At 48.0% G+C, this 24,982-nt stretch overlaps 1 protein-coding gene across 1 annotated transcript in view; it reads left to right on the top strand.

Moving 5' to 3' along the window:
• PTPA (protein phosphatase 2 phosphatase activator) overlaps positions 1–16,890 on the top strand; it is a 32,921-nt gene extending 16,031 nt beyond the window's left edge. The window contains exons 8-10 of the mRNA XM_090021855.1: positions 735–835; positions 6,096–6,203; positions 13,836–16,890. Of these exons, the coding sequence (XP_089877981.1) occupies positions 735–835; positions 6,096–6,203; positions 13,836–13,910 (284 nt within the window). The 3' untranslated portion in view covers positions 13,911–16,890. The remainder of the gene's footprint in view (positions 1–734; positions 836–6,095; positions 6,204–13,835) is intronic.
• Positions 16,891–24,982: the final 8,092 nt, after the last annotated feature.

The raw sequence follows: 24,982 nt of genomic DNA, 5'->3' as shown, positions 1-24,982 counted from the left end.
TAGCATAATAGCTTGTCAGTGTTGCTTGAGCCCTGCAGGTACTGTTTTAAATAAAGAATAATGCCCACTCTAGTACAGTTGTAACTGGGCAGCACAGTTCTGATACACCAATGCTCTACTTTGTAACTGTGCTGGCAGAGGCCATAATACATATGAGCCTTCTTCACACTGCATTGCTTTGTATGAATCTCATTGACCTGGGTCCTGGCACAGACGCACACACACACTACCTAGTTTTAAGGTTAAAAAATATGCCTTTTTGCAAAGATTTGTCATCCTGGTGATTAAGAACTTGCAAGGCCAACTTCACTCTAGTGAAATATTGGAACAAATATTTGAGAAGGAAAAGTTTGTAAATATTTAGAGACTGAAAAGGGAGACTAATAAATGTCATGGGTATATAAGGACCAAGTAATAGCAGTCAAACTTGGATTATGGTTCTAAATTTCAAAATTGGCCAATGGAGGTAATAGAATAGTTGTAATATAGCTTGATTTTTAGTAAAGTCTGCTTTAGGAAATGGTAGAACTCGGGTTGACTTGGCTCAACATTCATCATATTGAAAAATGATTAAACAGTTACCTACAGAAGCTGGGAGGGGAGGAGGTGTTTCGGAGGAGAGCCACCAAGCTGATTAACAGGCCTGGTCATCTGATGTTGGCTGACATCTGCAGGACAGATCCTGTATGTGTGTGTGTGTTTTGTTTTTTTTTTTGTTGTTTTTTTCCCTGCAGACCATCCTAACTTGGAACCTCGGCACTTTGTTGATGAGAGAGTGGTGAATGAAAACCATAAGGACTACATGTTCCTGGAGTGTATCCTGTTCATTACAGAGGTGAGGCTGGGAGAATTCTTTCGAAGTGAAACTGTTTATCTTTTTTGTGTTCTCCTGGTATAGGTCTGTTAAGTACCATGTCTTTTGTGTGCTGGTTCATCTGTATGTGCCTACGTGGATGAGCTTTTGTACAAGCCTCAATTCTTGAATGAATTATTGAGGGTGAATGAGGTGAAGCTCCATGGGTACCATGGTGGAGTTTCTTTGATCAGGAATGTGGTTGTAAAAATAAAGCAGATAAACCACGTGGGATGGTTTCTGGACATGGCTGTGGGGAGAGGGCTTAAATTCAGAAAACATGTACTTGTAGGTGCCCTAGAGCAGTAGAGGAGGAGCTTCAAAATGGTGCATCCCAGCCACTGTTAACTCTGGCTACCTGGTGTTCCTGGTATGCCAAGCTACCCCTTACTCAATCGGCGCTGGCCCTCTTAGCAGGGCCCAGTGCCTCCCGTTCAGCTGTGCCTGATTTCCCACTGGGGGATCTACTTTACTTGAGATTCTAGCCTGACCATCAGCTTTCTGTGGTAGGTTGCTAGTAATAGATGGTGTTGAGTAAGTGGCTGATAGTTAAAGCTATGGTTCTGGAAGTGCTAATGTGGACTGTTGAAGGAGGATAACTCCAGGAAACTCCCTCTGTATGGTGGTATGCCATGGATTTCCAACAGACGGCAGTGTTTGTAAACGATGGCATTTATTGCCTCCTGTCTGAAGCCACTGGGTGTTTTTCATCTGCTTAGATATTTATGCTGTGCTCATTGCCTTAAGACCCAAGAGAAGGGATCAAGGACTGCACACTCTACTCTTAGGGATCACTATTCCAGTTCCTCTCCAGAAACATATGTTAATGCAATAATTTTGATGCAGATAGCACTACTATTTGTATAACCTTGCCATTCCAGTCGTGTCTGCGTCCTTTTTCCACTCCTCCAATTTTGCAATGAAACCTGCAGAGTCACATTATATGACTTCCCATTTTAGCCACCAGCATAGTGAGTTTTTACAGGGGACACCTGTTGGACTACTGTCTGAGGGTGCAGAATCTCAGGAACTTGTATGGAGTCTAATAGACGTTGCTGGTGATTAGCACCTTTTGGGACTTGAGTATTTATTTACTGAGCTAAATAACCTCATAGAAGATAAAGATTATGCAGCCTCTCCAAAGTTGTAATACGGAAGAAAGAAAAAGATGAGGGTGGGGTGGGTGGATGTGTGTGGTGGAGGTTGGGGGAAAGGTGCTTGATCCTGCTCAATAGAAACAGAAGCCATGAGGCTGTACAATTGATTTTTGAATTTGGGGACACAGAGCATGTTTGCATACAAAAATGTTTTTTTACAAATACATGTCTTTGCTCATTGTATTGGAGACTCAAAGCAAAGTGGGTTGGGTGGGTTCAAGTGGATTTTTAAAAGCTGTCTTTGAATAGTTTGATTCCCTGGCCTAAATCAGCTTTAGGGCTATTATAACAATGTATAGACAGGTTATGTTTCTGTCCCACAAACTTCAGTGGAGGGGATGGTGGAATCTGGACTTTTTAAAAGTTCAGGTGTTATAGCACCACCTAGCGGCTGGTAAAGCAGCTCTTGGACCTCTTTGGTGGCAGCAAATAATGGCTCGGAGCAACCTGAATTCTTCCACCTGGACTATTTTTAACCATATTTTCTTATAAATATTATTGAAAATTTGTTTGCTCTTTTGAGAGTTAGTCTGGTTGTTGGCTTCATCTGCCTGGTACTGGAGAAGACTGCTACTGCCACTAGATGGCACTGACACAACTTTTAACATCAGCTTTCCCTCTGCCTCAGTCAACAAGGGAACAAGCAAAAAAACAACCCCCCCTGAAAAATAACTGGGGGGAAAAAGATTTAAAATAGATATTAATGCTATTTTTCTTTTAATCCCCTTGATTGAAAACCTGCATCCCATTAGTGGAATTTCATAAACATAAAGCAAATGTCAGATGTTTTGTACACGAGACAAAGTGTTTTCTTGGTATTGGATCATTCTTCGCTTTTGAGTAGTTTAACAAGCTGCAGCGTGGGGATGTTGCCTTCCCCTTAAAACCCAGTATAGTTTATTCTTTTGAGTTTTCCCATTGTTTTGCCTATTCACAATGCTCAGTAACAAACTGTTGTGTGTGCTACATATATATGAAACCTCAGGCTGTTAAAGTAATATTAAAATGATGCTTGATCTGATATGCTATGGCTCTGTCCTCTTAGCGCCCTCTGTTGAATATGGGAATTGCATATAGGTGAAATAGATGAGCCTGTCTTTATATCAGTGGGGCAGTTTTGAAGATGTTGGCCCCTTTAACAAGAGGGTTTTGAGGGAGCTAGCGTGTTGACCAGGGGGTCGGGAGGATTGAGAGGCTTCCTGCCGGGCTGTGCTGCAGAGTTGTTCTGTGACAGGGGACACGTCGTTCGCGTGGATGCAGGGTGCTCAGCGCAGGATCTGTTTCTGTGCATATGTTTCTACAGTACCTAGCCCAATGGGACTCTGAACATTGCCGCAGCGTGAGCATTAAGTGAGCCACTGTGCCTCGGTTTCCCCAGTTGCAAAATGGAACCTCCACAGAGGCTCCGCACGGGGAATTGCGAAGCTTCATTAAAGTTTGGGAGCAGGGGTGACATGCAGCAGCCGCTGAATCAGAAAATACTCATTCTCGGCATTGTTCCAGAGACCAGCAAAAACGCAGGTCCCAGCGACCTTCTGAACAACCTCCCCTTCGGAGGGAGTCGGGCCCCACCAGGCTCATTCAGGATCCGAGCCATGTGCACATGCCCTCGGTCTCCGAGGAGCTGCCATATCGTGGGGTGGCTTGAAAGTTGCTAGTGATCTAGCGCCCACGGCCCGCCTGGCGCCACAGCGCAGACAAAGCCAGTGCCGGCCCCTTGTCAGGATGCCCCTTGGGGGCGAGGTGCGGTGAGCAGGGAGCCCCAGCGCGCCACGTGCGCGTGGGGATGGGAGAGCCCAGTGGCATGCCGGAGCCTGGAGGAAATCGGGCCGTGCTCCTTTAAGAGCCAAGGGCAGGCAGCAAAGAATTTCAGTTTCAATCTGGCTTCTAAATTTGGAGTTTTGGGAAGGGAGGGCTCGGGTTTCAGCTGGAAGGGAAGGAACTGACAGGAAGGCACTACACTGAGCCGTCCCCCTCCCCCTCCAGTTACTGACAGAGGAACCATTTACAAAAGGCTGATTCTCTTGGGAACAGAGAGGCAGGAACGCAGCGTCTGTGAGTAATTTCCTGCTCAATATGGCTGCTCTGACTCACTCCATTCCCCTGGGGTCACTGCGGGACTGCAGCGCTCTTGCTGTTTCTCGCTCGCTCTCTCCAGCTCGCTCGTTTTCTCCCTCTTCTCCCTTTGTGGCTGGAATGAGCTAATTTTTTTTTCTTCCCCCTTTCTTTCCTCCCTTCCCCAGTCCTGAACAATAGCGAAGTCTTCTCCTGCTGGTGCGGACGTGGGTTAGGAAGGCCATGGTCGCACAGTGCTCCAGGTGCCTGGGTCCTGGATGGCTCGGGCACGGGGCTGGCTATCCAAACCAGTCTTTTCAGAGCTTCCCACCAGTCTTAATGCTTTCAGGCCAGGAGCAAAGTGGTGGGGGTTGAGCAGAGCTGTGCCAGTGTGAAGGAGGGAGGGACTGGGAAGCAGAAAGAGACTCGTTGCTGAAAGGCACACAGCAGACTCTTGCATAGAGGGGGAGATGCATTTCGAAACTGCCTTGCAACCAGCCCCAAACACGTGAGACATGGTCGTATTGGCTGGACTGTACTGCGCCTGGTCAGTGGTGTAAAGTCCCTCTCACCTTCAGCACGTGCACCCTCTTCAGCTGCCCACTGGCCATGATTCAGTTCCAGATCTTTGTGCTTAAAAACACACCAGCCTCCTTGAGCGGAGAGAGAGAGAGTGTAATTTTGTATCTGCAAGAAAAACACGCACAACAGAGGGGAGCAGGAACAGCTTAGTGGCTCATCAGTCATTCCCCTGCTTGGAAGAACTGCAAAGAGGAAGCAGAAATTCAACTGAGCTCTCATTGCAGCTGTTCAGGCCAGGCAGAACTACAAAACTGTTACCCACAATGCCCCAGCCCAGAGGTCAGTGGGTATGAGACACGTTGTCCTCTGAGCAAATGTGTTTTTGGTTTGTTTTGTTTTTTTTGGGTTTTTTTCTTTCTCTCTGTCACACACTGGTGCCACTCAGGCAGTGCAGGAGGGCAGCCATTCCCCAAACAGATTGAGCAGCTTTTTTGCAGCAGGCGGCTTCAAAGCCATAAACATTTCCCTTTCCAGTCTCCCACCACTACCGTCCTCATGCTGCCTAGGGGGTGTGTGAACGGGAGCACGAGCTGGTTCTCCCAGCCCTGGAGCAGTGGTCAGAAAGCTGCTTGGTTCCCCACATTCCTTCCTAGCTCGAGCTCCGGCCTTGTGGCTTATGATGTCATGGGAACGTCGCTCGGTCATATTGGCCCTCGGGGTCCGTTTCCCTCCTGGAGGGGAAGGGCCAGGCTGTGGAGTAGGCAGTAGGCAGTTCTTTGTGAGTTTAGCTTTATTATTTATTCCCCCCCTCTCTGGAAAGAAGCCAGTGGCAATGATCAAACACTGTAGTTAAAATAAATAAATAAATAAAAGAACACAGCCCTCCCTTCCCCGTATCGGCTGTGAGCTGGAGACTCACAGCCCCACCAGCACTGTAAAAGGCACCGACTTCAAAGAACTGCTCGCCCCCCTAGCCTGTCTCGGCTTATGGCAGGTGCAGTGTCAGATGCTAGTGCTAGGGTTGCTGCCAGCTTGCACTGCCCTCTATATTCACTGCTGGCAGTGGTGGCAGTTGCTGCTGCTTGTTGTTCTGAAAGGAGAATGAGTCATTTTCTTGGAAAGCCCAGCAGCGTTCATGGGGAGGGCTCAAGCCTTGGGTAGGATGGGGGCAGAGTGGAGCCCAGCTCTTTGGGGAATGGAGTTTGGGTTTTTGTTTTCTTTAAGGATTATTTAAAAAAAAGCCAAGGTGGAAAGCTTAAAAGGAAACGTGAGGCAGGGAAAGGCCAGTATCTCAAGGGTGCAAGGGGCTGATTTGCCCCCTCCCTATGTGATGTTGGAGTTAGAGGGAGTCGTGGATGGGAAGAGGGGACAGCACCTGGAGATGGCTGGGGCACGGGTCACAGTGCCTAGTGAGAGTTTTTGCTTGAGGTGAGTGTGACCGAGTCATTGCTTGTGCATAAGCTTCCCCATTGGCTGCACTCCCTTAGCTCTCTTCCTCTGCCTTTCAGATGAAGACCGGCCCTTTTGCTGAGCACTCCAACCAGCTGTGGAACATCAGTGCTGTACCTTCCTGGTCCAAAGTCAACCAGGGGCTCATCCGCATGTACAAGGCCGAGGTGAGTGAAGAAGGAGAGAAAAATAAGTCTGTGTCCCACCTTGTTGGGCGTCTCCCTTCCAAGTCACTGGGTACCTTTCAGATTAGTTCTGATACATCACCTCACCTAGGCTAGGCATAGGGCACTGAAAGTTCCTCCATCTTTAGCAGTCAAATGCTGCCCCCTTGCTGCAAGAGGCCTAGGACTTTAATAGTATCACCTCCAGTCCCATTCTTGTCCACTCCTGCTCCAAGCGTCTTGGGAAGGGAGTGACTAGTTCTCAAGTATCCATTGGCTCCTCCCACGCTCACAGCCTAGCACAAGTGCCATCTCCGTTTCCAACACGCCAGGAGCCCTGCAAAGCCTGAGCTCTCCCAGCAGTCCCTTTAGCACCTCTTTCTGTGGGGGGAGAGCAGACTTCTTTGCTTTCCTTCATTTTTCTGTCCTTCTCTTGTGTTCATCCAAGCAACACCACAGGAATGGATGGCTGGTCCATATGCTGAAATTGCATGGACCCAGTTTGAGCACTGTCCATTGATATTTTACCCTCATCTTGCCACACAATTGCATTAATCTGGCTATATCGGTGCAATTTTAGGGTGCAGGCAAAGCCACAGACCCTCTCCAGCCACCCTTCCCCAAAGCCCTGTGGCAGTCAGTCAGAGAGACTGTCATAGGGAGTCTTGGCCTGGGGAGCCAAGCAGTTCTGGCTGGAACTCATCTCCCTTTCCACCCTGTGCTTACATCTCTTTCTGCTCAAGCTAATCCCAGACTTGAGGAAACCAGTTAGGAACTTCTATCCTTACTTAGCTTCTTGGGGTAGGGTGGAAGGAGTGTGGGAGCTGTGGGTCAGAGGGACTTTCCTCCAGCTAGGGAAGCACCTTGGCCAGGCTCAGGGCTGGATCTCACTCGGTGGCAAGTAGAGGAAAGCATGGAGTTGAAAGAGCTCATGGGGTAGGGAGCAGTGCCTGGCCTGCACAGTGCCTCTGTACACTGCAGCTGCCTGGCATTGGAGGCACTAGTATTTCCCACTTAGGGACTGAAGGAGTTAGCTTACTGCTCCACACTCCTCTCTTAAGACAGGCTGTGCCCTTAGTGCTGGGAGAGAGGGCAGAGCTCAATTAACAGCTACCCTGGTATGAGTCTGAAAGGGTTAACTGCCTATCTTCCTCCACTCTCTCCCTTCCCTGCTCCCCTCCCCCTTGCCTTCCTCTGAACTTCACATCCTGTGTTTAGGTTCCAGCCCACATACCTCTCTAATCTGGGAGGCGTCACTGTGAGGGACTGGGCTGGCTCCTTCCGGCTGCAGCTCAGCTTTCCTCGCTGGGAGCACCAGGCAGTGGGACAGTGTCCCCACCGTTCCCCTTCTTTTCTGGGACTCTGTTCAGTGGCTTTGTGCCACCTACCAGGTCTAAGACAGAGCTGCAGCAAGGACCATAATGTTCCCAAAGTGTTCTGTTGTGTGGGGCAAATTCTCCCTGGTAGTAATCCACAGGAGTTGGTGAAGTTAGGCCAGTGTTGCATCTGGCCTCTGGGGTGCTGTTGAAGCAGAACAAGGGTCTCTACCTTAACAAGAAGTGAGAGAGCAGACTGCTGGTGGCAAACCACTGTACCTCTCTGCCTCTCCTGCCCTCTGATTTCCATTGATGAGAAGCCAGCTGCCAATTGCATGAGCTCCCCCAGCCAGTGCTCTGAGTGCAGGGCTCTGGGAGCCTGTATCCAATTTGGGGTTTAACAACAGACACCTATGGGCTCCAACGGGTCTTCTCACTGCTCCAGCATCTTGGCCTTTCTCTCCTGGCTGCAGAGGCTGCTAGAGTTTGAAAAGCACTTTTGTGGATGAGAATTGCTGCTCCTTTTAAGTGGAAAAAGGTATCCTAGTCCGTGATTGCCTGTGGGGACTGTGGTCAAAACATCACCATTGGTAATGTAGGACCTTCCCCACCTGGATGCCATGCTGTTGCGCACCCTTGTCCTAGCTAGAAAGATGAAGCCACATGTGGGCAAAAAGGCAGAACTAAGCTCTGAACTGAGTTTAGGAGCATGACACAGTGGTTTTGGCCAGGAAGTGAGCAATGAAACTGCTGTAGGATTTGTTTTTGACAGGATTCATCTTTTGAGGAGGGTAAGAAGCTTGAGCTTCTACTAAAATGTGTTCCTACAGCACAGCACTCTCCTAATGCTACGCTTGGGGTCCTTAGCCTGGGCATTCACCAGCCCTCTTCTTTAACTGAATTGGCAGCACCAATTCCTAGAAGCTACTTAGGGAAGTCTCCTATCCAGGTGCTGATGCAGTCAGTGCCCACTTAGCTTGTGAGAGTAGATAGGAGCACAGTACATGCCTCTGGTGGTTGGGCCTTGCCTTTGGCTCTAATACAGGTGGCTATGCACACCAGTGACTCTTTGAAGTGCTCAGTGGGTTCCTACTTCAGGGCCAGATACCTTGGAAGGGCCTGGCTTTTAGAAAGTATAGAGCATCTGTCCTTTGAAAGTCAAGTCCCTTGGAGGTATCTTAAGTTGGGTGTGCAAAATCACCCTTGAAAATCTGCTTCGTTAGCTGCTGGCTGTAGAAGCCAGTTTGTTTTCCTTTTCCCCACTGTGTGGCATTGGCCATCCCTTGCTTCCTCTTCTTTTACATGCTGCCAACATTAGCAGAAGATACTTGGGTAAACAGAACTCCCAACTGCTGGCTTGATGCTCCATTCATTCTCCCAGCAGGCAGCTACTATTGATGGAGCCTTGGAGGAGTGAGGATGTGGTGGATTTGTGTTCATATTCTTGTTCTTTTTCTCTCAGACTGGCTGAGATCTAAGCAAGGCTACTGATTTTTTTTTTTTCCCCCCCTCTCCTCTTCCCCCCCCCCGCCCCCACTAACCCTTATAACTGCTTGAAGCTGGTTAGATTAAACTAGAACTTCACTATGGAGGCATCAAGCCAACAACATTCCAGTTATTTAACAGCTTCTTGAGTATGCGTCTGCTGTACCTGGGAGAAGCAGTTGGTGCCCTGCAGATGCCAAATGCTGCCCCTTCATCCTCCCAGGCAGTGGAGGCCTCAGGAAGGTGAACTGCTAGTGGGTGTCCTGAAGAAGATAGATGTCCATCTGCTTAAAAACTATTTGATGTCACAAAACAGCAGCATCACAATGGGCAAAAGTCTGAGGCCTGAATCATTTAGAAGGTGAACAGTTGCTTATGCCTCACTTTGCCTCTCTTGTTGACACCCCTGAATGCAACAAATGTAAACTAAGTAGAATTCATTCCCTTGTGGTCAGGAAATGTTCTCTGGATTTGTGTAGTGAAGTCTGTGGATGGGCAGAGGATTGAAAACAGCCTCTTCTGCCTTGTATATTAAAATGGATGTGTGGGGGGAGAGAAGGCTTTTTTAAAAATTATTATTCCCATTGAAGGAAGGTGGAGCTGACCAAATGGAGTGTGATTAAGGCACAAGCCCTCAGTGTGTTCTCTTGTCTGCTTCTGAGTCTCATGACTGTACCCTCCAGGCTGCAGTCAGACAGAGAATGCTGTCTAGTATGACTGGTGTAACTCAATCCTATCTGCCCAGGCTGCACTTGAAACCAACTTCATAGTTAATCCCTACACTAGGCTTAAGCCTGAGAGTTGGAGGGAGTCATTATCTCACTCTGCTCCACTCTGAGTGGGTCTGTTTGTGTACTGGCAGGGCCTGATGTACAGGCAGTGCAAAGGGGGCCCCATGTTCTGGAGTTTCCTGTGACCCAGCAGAAGTTCTGCTCCTGGAGGATAAGAGAGCTCTCTGCTGAACTCTTGCCCCATCCTCTTCTACTAGTATGATTGGAAAAGGAGTCCCCATCTCTTGTAGAGCTCCATATCTCACTTTGCCGTTGTATCGACCCATGGGGATCATTTTGTGGACTAAATAACATTCTTTGCTTTAGTGGTTTCTTCATTAAAGATCCAAACCAGCCAAGGCCATCAGCAACACGTCTGGTGGTGCTAGAAGGAATATGGGAAACCTTCTCGCCAAACCCTGGTTGAACAGGGCCTGTTCCTTTCTGGTGCTTCCCTCAGGAGCCCTGAGGCTGTCTGTGTGATTACTATTTCCCCAGCAGATACTCAGCCCTTCTGCACCTCACTGTGGTCTCAGGACTCTGCAGACTTGTTCTGGCTGCAGCGTGCTCTCAGGAAGTTAAATTGTGCTGGAAACAGCCTGACCCCTGGCCCCCAACTGGAATTCCATGGGCCTAACCTCCTCTCGGATCCTACTGCTTCTCTATGACGACAGTGCAATGGCAGCTGCTTGCCTCTGGCTGTAAGCTCTCTCTGTGCTCCGCATGGGGGGATTGTGGGCTGTCCTTAACATGCTGTTTCCATTCCCCAAAGAATTAGTGTCTAAATGCACATCAGCTATGGGTGCTTCAGGTTAGCCTGTGGGAGATGAGGGGCCCTCGCCTATGTAAGGGGTGCTTTTGCAGTGCCTGGTGACTTCCTGGGTACACTCACACTGGCTTCACTGCTCTCAAATTCATAATCAAGTGTGATTAAAGGAAATGACTTGGGAAGGGTCTCATCCTTGGGCCAGGGGGCAGGCAGGCTGCAGCAGGGAGAAGTGAGCCATTTGAGATGGGGCTTTTAGAAAGGGTCAGGGCTCAAATTCCCCTGCAGTTGGGTTTTTCTTTTTCCTGTTTTGCTGCAGTATTTGTGGTGAACACCAGTGTTCTTCTCCAAGCACAGGCTGGGTCCAAGATGGCTTTCTCTCTGAGCCAAGCACCCATCTTGGGGACAGTGGATGCATGGAGCAGCTGGCTCTATCATTATGGTTCAGTGCATCCTTGTAACCATGCTGGGGTCATGTTCTGGAGCGTTTCCTGTAGCTTGCCTTATGGTTAGGGTGGCACTGGGGTGTTCTGGGAGTTCTGCAACTAAGCTCTGGAGTAAGCACCTTGTTTGGGAGCAGGATCTTCTGGGTAACTTCCAACCTAAGGCACTGCAGGATGCGCTGGACTGGAGAGCACGTGAACAGCAGCAGTCCTGCCACATCTTGAGCTAAGGGTCTCACCATTGCAGTGTGTTGAGTGTTCGTTGAAGAGAGATTAGGATTAAGGTTCAGTCTGGCCTCAAGGCATTGAACTCAAGTGTTGGGTGAAAGGCACTTCTTCCTAGTGTCTAGATAGGGCTGTCCTTCCAGTGCATTTGAGCATTGACCCCATACCCAGATCTTTATGTAGTTCTTTCCTTTAAAATTAGTTGAACATAGAGCCATGATCTACATGAAGGGGTTGGTGAGACTTGGCTTTGTTTTTAATTTCATAAAAGCTGATGTATCTTTTAAAAAAATTGTTAAATACCTCCCCTACTACTGTCTAGTTGAGGGGTGCAAAATGCGGCCTGTCATGCCTTTCTATCTGGCCCGTGGGACACCTACAGAATTTAGAAAAAAATATATTTATCTGCCCTTGGCTGCCTGTCATGCGGCCCTCAATGGCTTGCCAAAACTCAGTAAGCAGCCGTCCGCCCAAAATAATTGCCCACCCCTGGTTCTAGTTGCACACAACTCAGATCCAGGCAAGACTCCAGCTGAGAGAACAGGAACAAGCTCCTCTCCCTCAGGTAGCCAGAGGACCCACTAGTGCAGTGACATTGATTTCTTTTCTCCGTGAATTGGAATAAGCAAGCATGGGATTCTCTTTGAGCTTCCTGCACACAAGAGACTGGGAAGGGGGGAGCACTCTTGTTAGTTCCTGGCTGGAGAAATGAGATGGTTAAGATGAAGGTATTGGGCTGTGATGGCCCAGGTGTCCCACTGTGCCATGAAAGAGAGCTTTCCTGAAGCCTGGGCAGGATGCATTGAAGTGGATGCCCCTGTTTATACTGAAAAATCTTACTGATTTATCCAGCGCTGTTTTGTGGGGAGTCTAACTGAAACTGTAAATGAAGGGGCCCCGCTTTGCTTGGCATCAGTCCCTTGTGCTCCCAGGAGAAGTGAAGGCCCTTAAGACCTGCTGTCTTTGTTGGTGCAGAGTACATCCAGTCCTTCAGCTGTTGCTGCCATGAGCTGCAGAGGCATCTGCACACAGACACGTGAATCCCTTGCGCATCTCTGTGCTGTATGGAGGATCAATTTGAGAGACCTTTCTTTGGGATAGGCCAGGTGCTAGGAGAGAACTACAGTAGCCCAGAGACAGGCCTGGCTAGGGTATTCCAGATGCTTGGCCAGGCTCATGGAGAACAGTTGATAATGAATACCTTTTCATAGTGCACCAAAGCTTACATGCTCTGACTGCCTGCCAGGTACTCTGTTTTGGGTTAAGCCCCACTGGTTTTAATCCTGTTCTGTTCAGTTGTGGGAAGTGGATCGCATTCCCATCATAGCTGTGACCATTTCTATCACTCCTGAGCTTGCTTCTCTTAAACAAGAAGCTGTCTGATCAGTGCCAAAGGGTGGGAAGCTGTCATATGGTTAGTGCCTGCCTGGACACCCCTACCTTATGGATTCTTGCTTTACATGTCCTCTTCTCTTCAGTGTGCTCCTTTCTCACCTACCTGCACCCTCCCTCCTTTTGCTTGGGCTTGGTCTGCCCACCGCCTGCCCACAGCCTGCTCATCCTTTGTGAGCGGCACAAGCTGTTTGTCTTAAGAGTTGCCCTCCTGGCTTAGACATCGCAAACCTGTACCACAGATGGAGACTTTTGTGCTGACTTTTTGGGAGCCCTTCTCTTCTCTGTCCCTCCTCCTTTCTTTTCTTTGGACAATAACAGATGATGAGTGCAGCCTTTGTGCACTACTTGTGCCCATTCCCTGGGAGGCAGGTCCTGTTCAGCTGACTCTGGGGAGGAGCAGCCTCTTGCTGCCTAGGTTATTGTACTGACAGATGGCCCGAGTCACATCAGCGCTGACAGGAAAAGCGGTGCGATAGCAAATGTAGTTCTAAATGATGCCCAGGCTGACTTAAACCATATCTAAGGGATCCAGAAAAGAATACTTAAGTGATTAGGGATCTGGAGAGACTTCTGTGAGAGAACAGAGCAAAAAGACTGGGAAAGCTAATGTAGACAGGAGAAGCCTGGGGAGCATGACAGCTACATGAAATCTTGGCTTGTTCGGAGACGGGCTGTTGGATACCTCCAGTGGAACAGAAAGGCACCCACTCATACATGATAACACCTGCATCATTGACCTGGGGAACTTTGTGCTGGGTTTTGGCATCTTCAAATATCCCTCTATGAGTCTAGATCCTTGGTTGGCCAGGTTGAGCTTAAAAATACTGAATGAGAGAAAGCGAGCGAGCGCTAGTGAGGAAAATGGCCCTTCCTGGATTGGGGCCTGGACTCTGAAACTCCAGCTGCAGAGAATGGGGCTCTGGCTGCTCGGCGCTTCTGAAAATGAAGCCTGCAGTGACTGCAGCAAGCCAGGGGAAGAGCAATCAGATGGGCCCTCCCAGGAACAGGGAGAGACTTAAGGAAGCTGTTCCTCCTCCTTCCCTGGGCCGGACTGAGCTGAGCTGGTTTGTGCTTGTTGTCTGCTTGGGCACCTGAGACCCAGACTCCTCTTGGGAACCGGGTGATGCTGGTGGTTTGTGGGAGCAGAAATGTCCCTGGTTTCCTTTGCTTGTGGTGGGTGTGGCCACGTGCTCGCAACACACTGAATTCACACCTCTCCTTCTCTCCTCCTGCAGTGCCTGGAAAAGTTCCCTGTGATCCAGCATTTTAAGTTTGGCAGCCTGCTTCCTATCCAGCCTGTCACATCTTAAGGAAGCCACAGGAGAGCCAATGTAGCAGAGACCCAGCGTGGTGCTCTTCCTCTTCCCTCCTCCCTCCTCCTCCTCACCGCTCCAGTAAAACAGCCCATTCATTCCTGCAAATCCTTGTTTGCGAATGGACAGAGTTCCAAAGCACTTATTGGCCTTGCGTGGAAGAAACGATCAAGAGCAGCTGTTCCTGCAAGTACTTGCCACGGTGACTCTGGGAAGCGACAAAGCCAGTGCTGTGCTTCTAGCCCGCAGGGCGTCCAGCCTTACACTTTCCTTTGATCGTAGGGCTGCTGTGTATTGCCCTGGGCAGGCAGGTGGGGCTGGGGTAGGGGATACCGCTTCTGCTTTTTTACAAGAAGAGCGCTGCTTTTACTCGCTGGAGGAAGAGGATGGGGAGGGGGGGGAAGGCCTGTGTGTGTGTCTGTTTGTGTGCGCATATGTGTGGTGGGGCGGTGCTAACTGCAATTTCCCCTTTGAAGTTCACTGAAGTTTCCTGTTGATGTTTTGTTTGGGGAAACCAGTGCCATTGTGGGGTGTGAGCACGCACGCACGTTCGGGTCCCCTCATCTCTGTGCTGCTGCCTTTGCCTGGAAGAGGCTTTCTTAAAGAGGCAGAGGAAGTATTAGGTAATGCCTGTGGGTCACTAGAAAACAGAGTGCCATCTCTCCCCTCTCTTGGGTAAAGCTGGCTTCCTCTTCTCCCAGCTCCCTCAGCAAATTTCCTTGTCTTCACCATCTAGTATTCCTCTCCCACTTACAGCTGGGTGTCCCACCCCTGTCAGCTGAGGGCTGGGGAATATTTGAGCTAGCTTTGGAAGCAGAGAGGTGCCCTGGGGGAAATTTTTAACCACTTGGGGGTCTGGGATCTATGGCTGTGCAAGACATCGTTTTAGTGATTCCTGAGCAGGCTTCTTCCTCCCTTTCTGTAGCACATAGGCACAGCATGTGCCCGCTCTTTCATCATGCTTTGGGATCAGCATGGGCTGGGCACAGCCCACTTCACTGCACTCGCCCTGTCCTCTGATGTTTAGCAGCCACTACCGCAGGGGTGGCCTGAATGTCCTTGTGGTTGCTATTGCTTGATTATAAATTGTAGCAGCAGGTCCGTAATAAAGGGATCTTCCCATTAAATTGCACATCCCCACACGTGATAGTGGAGGCGTTGCGCAGTGTAGGGCATGTTGGCTTTAAATATATTTATTTAACTGCTGGAAACAAAATCTGTGTAAATGTCCCTGGGCAATCTATCACATCCTTCAAATTAAGCCTTCCCTTCAGTCATTCCCTGGAAGAGCTGCCTCTCCACTGGGATATACTCTAAGAATATTTACTCAAACCTTATTTAAAGGATTGGGCGCACTGGGTGTTTCCCACGAAGGGCGGGTTGTCAGCAGTCCTGCGTAGCTCGCTTGATTCCCTACAGTGGTTCCATGCTCCCAGATCCCCCAGTGGCTTAAGCTCATGTCATGTCTAAGTTAACTGGATTCAATACACATCTTCTGGTAACGAGCAGAACCAGAAAGAGAAAAGCAGTAAAGAAACGGGTGGGTTTGTGGGGGAAAATCTCAGTTGTTTCCTTGTGTCTGTCAAAGATTCTTTATGAGCCTCTAGTCTGAGAGGGGCCTCTTACTCCTGGGTTATTGTTAAACAGGGGTTTGGAGTGTAAGAGGGTGCTAGGATGTGGTGGCTGCTGGGAAGAGCAAGGGATGGCTTTCAACATTAAAGATAATGCAAAGCTGAGTCTCTCCCATTGCTGCCACCCATGCCTACCGTGCTTTGATTTTTATCCTCTCAGCCCCTTTGTTGCTATTTAGTTTAGAAAGAAGTTGAATCTGCTCCTGGAACTGGGTTTTTCAGTTTTTCTCTGACTCAGTTCCCTCAGGTTGGCCTCTTCCTTCCCCAGGGCTTGTGCCCTGCTGCTGGGGGAGGAAGTCTCAGAAGGAGATCTACATGAAGATGCAGGTGGTTCTGGAGCTAAAGTGGCAAAACCCTCCAGAGCTGCTGCCACTGTCCCCTTGGCTCCACTTTTCTGGGCCTGAGCTGGTGCGCAGTGCTGGACAGCTGCAGCTGAGAAGAATCTGTCGGTGTCTTTTCTAAATAGTGGTTTATAAGCTTGCATTTTAAACAAACTGTGGGAAGCCCCCAGCTGAGTTCTGCTCTGTGCCTGACTCTTTACCTGGATCCAGGTGTAGACTCTACTTTCCAAATCACCATGGAAGTGAATTGGGGGAAGATTTTATTTTTATCTTTTTAAAACCTGAGTTTAAGGACTTGCAAGTTCTGTGTTTCAGGTGCAGTTTAGAGGGTCCTCCAACTGCCTTGTTGCATGAGCTTGGACAATTCTACCATTCTGTAAAATGGGTCTATTAAGGCCAGCCGGAAAGACCGGGTGAGACGCATTGCCTGAGATGTTCAGAGCTGGCATGGGGATTTAATGGGAATTGGGCTCCTGACTCAGTTGGAGACAATCTTGTCCTACATATCTATAACACACTGTTTGAACTGAATAGTTCAGTAAGAATGTACAGAAGAATGCCAAAAGGATATGGGGAGGTGTGTTCCCTGCTCTGTGCTGGGGTTTGGTAGCACTCCTGTATCGGTGACAGCACATTCCTCTGGCTTTGGGAAAGAGGCAGAGATGCTGACCTGGAGCCATTAGGCAGGACTCAAGGGGGCACTCATTCCATTAAGGATTTTGGCTTTGAAACAGATATGTTTATGTGAATCCTGTCACTCCACCTCCTACCTGCCCTCCATAACCTGGCAAGAGGCTGCTCCTGTTCCTTGATCCCTTTCCCCATTCCCAGGAGATCTCCACTGCCAGCCTGTTTGGGTTCTGTCCCTTTTGCACCATGGCTCCAATGTGCATGCACCTCACCATCTGAATCGCTACCCCAGGGCTGTTTCAGTGTCGGATGCAGCACCTCCCCACATTCTCTGACATCGTGGTTTTAATTAAAATGGATGTGTTTTGCACCTGGTGAGTGTGTTGGTCTGTGTTGCTATTGGTAGGGTTAGCCCCAGACTCTAAGCTCTTTGGGAGCAAAGCTGCTGCAGCTAATGGTTGTAAATCTGGTTCTCGCTTCCCAGACCATAGTTTTTATTATAAAGGAAATACTTTGTCTAGGCACTTCCTGTCCTGGCCATTGATCTCTTTCTGATGCCAAAATTGATTTGGTGTTGTACTTAAGGATACATTTGCCTCATCCACTTGACTTCCAATTTTCTTTGTATCGCCAGTGCATTTTTTATGGTGAATATACTGCAAAGTCTGCATGCCAGCACCAGGGATGTGTCCGCCTGGATTTTGCAGGTAGGCAGAGAATGAAAGCCTGCTGTGTACTTCTCTAGCACAGTCGAAAGTGCTGAGACTTCAATTCCCCTGTGTCATTTCTGGGGCAGGAGAGGAGCTGAAGACACCTTCCTTCTCAGGCTTCTCTGCCGTACTGTAAGTTTGTAACGTGGCTTTATGGGATGGTTCAGATTTGTGCTACTGTTTGGAACCTACTAGATCTCAGTGAGATCAACCAAAGCTTGCAGAGGTTCTAGTCAAATTTTAGTTTTAATGGGAAAAGGTTATAGTTTGGCACCTGCACAGGCAGCTGGCCTAGGTTTTAATATTGCTCCGGATGAAAGTGGATCACAAGAACACTTCTGCGGGGCAGGTATCATGTTATAGATCTTTAATCTTTAGCAGTATGGAAATTGGTCTAGAATGTCTGCCTTGGAGAATGTGTTGTTGAAAAACAAACCTACCAACCATGATCTGGACTTCCCATCATCTTCCCCCCTCATCCCGTGTCAATTTTTTTTTTTTTAAACCAGGTATTCAGAAATTTATTTTTAAGAGTTGAAAATTTCCATTGCCAGTTTTTAATATTATGCCATTCATACAGCAGCTGCTGGGTTTCTTGGCATTGTATGTATTTTACAAGTCACTCCTTTCTTCCAAGTCCCTACTCATAACTGATTGTTTTTACTACAGTTAGTCCTAAGTTAAATGGTGAAGAAATATATGTTCAGAAATGAACCAGCCCACTTCCACAGCTGAATGGAGGTATAATGGGGAAGAAGAAACTCCAGACCTCTTCATTCCATTGTAACCATATTGTTATGAGCTTGTTCCTTCTGTGCAGGGTGAATTCCATTATAGGGTATTATGTTCCCCCCCCCCCCCCCCAAAGAAAACCCCAACCTGTTGTTGTGGCAGGACAGGTACAGATTTCAAGGGTCAGGTCCGTACTACTTGTTGTGTACCAATAAGCCTATTCATTATAGTTCAGGACCATAAAGGCATGATCTATGTCCAAACAAACTTACCATTTGCCACATTCAGTAGGATCATATGGTATAAAGAGGACCTTTCATGGATAAGCAGAAACTGGATGTGATTTTTTCCCCTCTGAAGACTTAGGCATCACTGAAAGCGAAAAACCAACCACAGAGAGATCATATGACTTGTGCAACGTGTGCAACAGGTGCATCTTACATGATGGCTAAAGAGATTCAGTGAAACAGAAAAGGGAGCATTGCAGTTCTGTAATGATGGTGATTACTCTGGCTTCTCCACAGAGAGGATTTAACCCAGGGAAGGAGAAAAGAAACCAAAAAAATATTAGGGCAGGAGGGGGGAAATACTGAGCTTTGATCAAAATTTCACCCATGGAAAACCTCAGCTACTGCCATTAAAGGTCCATGGACTAAACTGACTTTAGCATTCCCACTGTGGTTAGACCTTAAGTTTCTCAGCCAGTTCACCAAACACTCTGTCATCTCTGCTTTAGGACAGCCCCATCCCAGAAAGTCTTTCTCCTGGAATTCTAGTGGGGCATTTCAAAGGCTATTATCCCATATTTCCCATTCTGAGTAGGCAATAACTGTATCAAAGGAGAGAGATCAAGCAGATCTGAGCCCTCGTGGGTTTTATCCAGGCAAAACCCTCACAGAGAGCAGTGCAAATTCCTCAAATGCTGCTTTCTTAAACCAAGATCATAAAAATAGGACCAAAATTGCCATAGGTTGGGAAAGATCCTCAGTAAATAAACGCATCCAGTTCAGATAGGGTTTAGCCAAGAGGTGGACTATTCAGCATTGCTCTTTAGAAATCGAATGATGATTCCTGATGCTACAACCCTAAGGAAAGCAGTTTTACATGGTTAGCTACAAAAAAAATGCCTTTGAGGGGATGGAGTGGGGGCTTCTAGATCCAGAAATACTTACTCAATTAGCTCAAACCAGTAAATAAATAAGTAGATTGCTAAAATCAAAGCAAGTTTGCTCCCTCAAGCATCTAAGTGTTACATCATTGTTTGTATTTACAGTTTTACTCAAAAACTCTAGGCAGAATTAAGGCCTCTTTTGTGCTAGATCCTTTGCATAGGGACACACAATATCTGCAACATGTGGCCCTGATTCAGCAGTGTACCTAAGTAAGAACTGAAGTCCCAATAAGCAGCTGTTTAAGTCGTTTTTGTAAGATGGCCCTAATCACATGCCCAAGTGCTTTGTTGAATCAATAAGCCCAGGAATTGGAGAAGGCTGCAAATTATCCCTTTGATTGGCTAACATCTTTCTAGGATCCCTGGGGAAGTAATTGTAACATATTTCAAAATTTCAGGTACTCAATTAGAATTAAACAAACTACATTTTAACATGAAGATAATACTGGAAATAATGCTTTCAACCCTAACGGTGGTAACCAATGGTGACAAAAGTGGAGTGTGAACACACATCACTGACACTACTGAAGTGCATACATTTAAGAATACACTTTAACATTCATATGGTCTAGGCTTTAATGTGGGCAAAAGGAATGCCCCAGTTTTCAGCTGGTTTGGATTGCACTAACAGCAGCAGACAAACCTGTTAAATCCCTTGGGGTCAATGTGCCCTATCCTGTCCATGAGCTATCTAGAACTGAGGGCATGTCTACACATACTAATTTAAGATGCATTAGCCATTTTTAAAGCATGTTAAGGGCACAGGTCTACACACATGCAGCCTTAATGTGCCTTAAGAATGGCAATTTTAGGATATTTAGGTGCAAATAATTAAAGCGCCTTAAGGCACATGTAGATACACTAAGGTGCATTAACAGTCTGTATGTTGACTGATGTAGGACTATAATCTCAAGTCAGTATGCACACCGCGTTAATGCGCCTTACTGCGAACACATGTAAGTAGACATGTGCCTGAATTGCCTTAATGCACATTAGGCAAGTATGCATTAAGTTTAGGTGCACGTAAAAGCACATGTAGACATGCCCCGGGTACCTAGATTTAAGACATTGGAATGTATTCCCCTGCTGGATACTAGTCAGACTTGAGGCACTGAAAGTGAACTTTCTCCTTAGATGCTTCCTTCTAGTTGAATTTTGGATTTAAGTCTATGTCTCAATAAAAAAATAAATTATGTATAAAATATCCCTTGGAAAAAAAAAGATCCCTGATAGGCCAAAACAAAACTTACTAAGAAGTTGTAACAGAGATCATCAGCTTTCTCCCACTGCTTGGAATGTGTGCCACTAGCACCAGAGTTCAGTCTTCTCCAAATTTCTGTAGAGCTTTCAAACTGCATCTTGCTGAAGCAGTCACATTTTAATTTACTCTGCATGGATACATCTTGCAGGATGCTAGAAATCCCCAAGCTCACTGGAGCTGCAAGACCAGATCTTTCAGACTATAACGCCAACAAAATGTTAACGCAGATGAATGGGAACAGCAACAGGGATGGAGACAGCTTGGAAACACCAACTTCTATAACTATTGGGATGTCTCTGTCAAATTAGAGTCTGGGGGCTAGAACTGTCAATCATGGTCCTTTCACATCGACACAGGAAAGGCACTTTAAAAAATAACCTCATCCCCCTCCCCTGAATGTTTCTATTTTGGGGAGGTAAATAGATGTTTTCCTAGGGACAGAGCCAACTCTTTACTGAGCCAGGGGAGGAAGGCTGGACACCTGGGCACAATATCCTGTTCTATCACAGATGTCCTGTATAACCTTGACCAAGTCACTTGGTCGTTCTGTGCCTCTGGTCCCCATCTGCAACGTGGGGATAATAGCTCTGTGCTATGGGTATTGTGAGGATAAATGTGTGTTCAGAGGGGCTGTGGAAGTACCTAAAATAAATGGCATACAAGCGGGGAAGTTGGTGTGATAATACTCTGGTACAATCTGAACTCTCCTGCCAGTCACTCTGCAAATTGCTCTGCAGTCCTGGTGCTCACAGGATCTGTCACCTACTCGGAGTTAACCCCGTCTCAAGCCAACCTCGTAGAATTTCTCTTCTTGCTGCAAGCTAGTGATATCAAAGATGACAAGGCTCAAAATTAGGGTCAGAGGAAAAATTACATCAGTCCTATAGCATTTAAAGCCCTGTTGTTCTCTCTGTAGTTGTCATCCTTCATTTTTTGGCCTTTGTTCTGTGTGACCCAAATGTGCAGAGCAGAGGGTTTGGCTTCTAATCAGCTCTGGGATGATCCGGTCACCACTTCTGGGATGCTTGAAGGTATCTGTAAAAATATCAGAGAGACTCTCAAGACTGAGTCCCCTTAGAAGAATTGCTCCCAGGGAGTCTAGTCCAGCCCAGCTGGTGGCTGGCTCCATTGTTCTCTGCGGTTTACACAGAGGAGGTGATGTGAGGGAGGTGCGGTTGGCAAAGGGACAATGCTGAGGACCACGGGATGGTTTGTTTTAAAAGAAGTGTTTCAAAAGAGGGGTTTTCCAGAGTTACAAGACCCGGAGCGGAGATCGGACCAAGGCATTGTCTTGATTATCAGCTCACTGAGATACCATCCAAGAAAACACTCTTCATGTAAATACTCCTTAATAGATGTCTGGCTGTGTTACTCCAGCTGCAACCCAGAGCTTTGTGCTGAAAGCCGAATCCTTCCCCGTGCTTCTATTGCCATTGGAGCAGAGCAAAAACCTTGTCTATTCACTTCCTGGTTTCTGGCCCTCTTTACAACGACCTTTTCTTCCTGCTTTGTGAGCGAGCTGAAGATTCAGTCATTACCTGTTAACAGCAGACACCCAAGCAGGGCCCTTTCCAGGCTGGAAGGGTGTCCTCTTCTGGATGAAAGTCCTCCAAGCTTGCATGTATAATAGGTTGTGCTCAGCCCATGTTACCTCTGACAAATGCCTTTCTCCAGGCCTGAGGGTCCTGGTGGTCTGAGAAACCCTTTCCATGGGGCATCTCTCTAATCTGGTTATTACTTCCTAGATTAGGGTGTCCAAAACTTAATCCCAAGCATTGACCTTGCCCCAAGGGCCCAAGCAAAGGACTCCCCGAATGTGACTCAGGATGATGGTTGTAGAGGAAACAGAGAGGCACCATTGAAGTAGATCCCAATCAAATCTGCTTTTAATTCTTCATAATTAAGAATTTAGGAAGGAGCTGGGTGGGAGCAGAATCACCCTTTTTTTCTTCAGTTTCCTCCCAGTTTGGTCTCAGCAAAGGACAGCTCCAACTCCCATGGAAGTCAGGCATATTCTTTCCACTTCAGCCCCTAATAAAGGTTGGTCTGTGCAGGAGCTGTTAATTGCAATGCACGTTTGGGGCTGGATCCCGTTCTCCAGATCCGAAGCAATCGAAACAATATTCCATTAAATACAAATATCTTCCCTTGCTTGGTTTCCGTTTCCCTTGGGAGGGGTATGGAGTCTCCTCAAGGAGGCCAGGCCGACTGCTTGGAAAACATCATTCCCATGAGTCTGTGGTGAAGGGAAGGGGCAGGGTGAATGGTGCACGGTTCCCAACGGTTGTCTCCAGCAGCCTGCCACAGAGGCAGCAAAGCAGATGTAGCCTGCTGGCTGCCATGTGCTGTGCCTGCTTCAGTTCCTTGTTAGGGGCTTTGGTTCTTTCGAGTCTGACTCAGCTTCTGAAAAGGCAGGTTTGGGGCAGGGGCTGGCTTTCTGTTTTGTGCATGTACGGCATCTCGCACAATCAGAGTCCTGAGTCATGATGACCAGGGCTTATCGCTGCATATTGAAGCAATACATATAACAATAATGAAAAAATGATGTCATTACATACACAGCAGAGTCATCAGTCCACAGCAGAGAGGAAGAGGAGTGAGTAAGGAAAGCACACAGGTATTTGTTCACCTCGTGGTCATACTGGCCAGTGCACCATGAGAGCATTGTGGCAAAAACATGGAAAGCATAATGGGATGGTTTTGCGAGGAGGAAAAGTAAAACCTTTTCCATTTGTTGAAGGTCTGTGTGGTGTGCGCGCATGCACTCTGGCAAATAGGAGAATCCTTACCACTTCAAACAACCAACATCCTATTTCGATCATCATCAACTTTCCCATTATAAAACACAAAGAAATATTCACAAGTTTCAATTCAAAAGCCTCATTTCTGATAGGGAAAAGCTGCATTTTTAGGTGGTTAAAATACCCCCAAATGAAATTATGAAAACATTTCATGAGCAAAGCGGCAGTTTTGCCTGGTCCTCTGCCGCTGCTTAAGCAGGGCTGCAGGAACAGACCCAGAGATTGTCCATTATGAGGGCCATTAAAATTCTAACTCAATCTTTAAAGGATGTGACTTTGACTTTACCCCACTTATGAAGAATTAAAAGCAGATTTGGTTGGGATCTACTTCAAAAGTGCCTCTCTGTTCCCTCTACAACCGTCATCCTGCTTCCCTACATCATAAGGCTTGGAGCAGGGGGCACTGTACAGTCACTGCACTCTGACTCTGCTTGCATACATATGAGCCTACACAGTCTGGAACTGCTCAGAGAGAGGAGAAAGCACTTTCTCCTAATCTCCCCTTTGCTGTGATAACGATGGGGGTCTCCTTCACCTACAGCACTGACTCTCTAAATCCTGTACAAGGGCTCGCCTGCTAGTCTAATGACAGCACAGCACACTGGTCAGGCAATTGAGCCTGGAGATTAGAAGTTAAATCCTTGCTCCGTTGAAGTCAACAGGACCATTGTCACTGTGTTCAGGGGTCCAGGGTTGATACCCCGACCCTCTGGTGGGGGTCAGCTGCTGCTGGGCTGAAAGGCGTCTTGTGACACTCGCTAGAGTCTCCCTCCGTCAAGAACGATGCTCAGCCTTTTCTGTTGAAGGGGAAGTTCCTACTGCAGGGGCCAGCCAGGACAGCCATCAAAAGGTGTGGAAACTTTCCACCAGAAGAAATTCTTTCCTCCCTCCATGTGCAGGCCCCAGTGCCATAGCAATGAAGTTTGGTGCCTGGGGCAAAGCCTGCAGCGGCAGCCCACCCTCATCCCATGCACAGATCTGCAGGGCATACACCCTGCCATGCTTGCCTGGGAGCACCCGCGGTGGCAGGGGCCGCCCTCCCCACATCTCCGCACCGCCCTAATGAGCCACTCCACCCCAGCTGGGCAGCCCCTGTTGGCGCCCCTTCACTTCGGCACCCGGGGTGGACACCCCGCTCACTTCCCCCTTGCTACGGCACTGGCAGGCCCTTTCTTGTTTCCAGCAAGCAGGGAGCTCACTTTCGGCCCGGCTCAGACACGTGTAGCTGGGGAAGTAAGAAGCCAGGACTGGGCTCGTCAGAGCTCAAAGTAGGGGCAGGGGCCTGGCCTCTGTGCCCGTAGGAGGCTTGTTGTCTGGAGCACTGCTGAACTGTTCAGATGCAAGAGGCTGTGGCGGGGCAAAGCCTGTTTAAACGCCCCGAAGCTGAGGCTGGAAGAGAGCTGCTGTAGGGCCAGTGGGCCTCCCGCTGGAAGGGGAGTGGGGCTTTCTGCCTCTCCCAGTGCTCCTGAACCACCAGTGCTTCAACCTCCGGGGATGTTTAGGATCCCCAAAAAGGGGGTTTCCCTAACAGCCCTTAACCTATCATCAGGGATAAGCCTGGGCTCTGGTCTCAGCCCCATGGATTGTGACTCCCTGTGAGATTTTGGTCCAAGGAAAGCAGCCCTGCAGCAAGGCCGGTAACCTGCAGCTCTTGTTTTGCCTCTGTCTGCTGAAAGAAAGGGGCTCTGTCACATCAGATACACCCCCCCGCGCAGGCAATTGTCCACTGCCATCACGTCCTGTGCTGTTACTCTGTTTTGCCCCCCACGGTGTACAGAAAATATACCTTAAG

Source organism: Crocodylus siamensis, chromosome 11 (genome assembly GCF_052110815.1).
Source record: "Crocodylus siamensis isolate JL-2025a chromosome 11, ASM5211081v1, whole genome shotgun sequence".
Classification (NCBI taxonomy): domain Eukaryota; kingdom Metazoa; phylum Chordata; order Crocodylia; family Crocodylidae; genus Crocodylus; species Crocodylus siamensis.
Note: the sequence above shows the minus strand (reverse complement) of the source record. Positions and strands in the feature narration are given on the sequence as shown.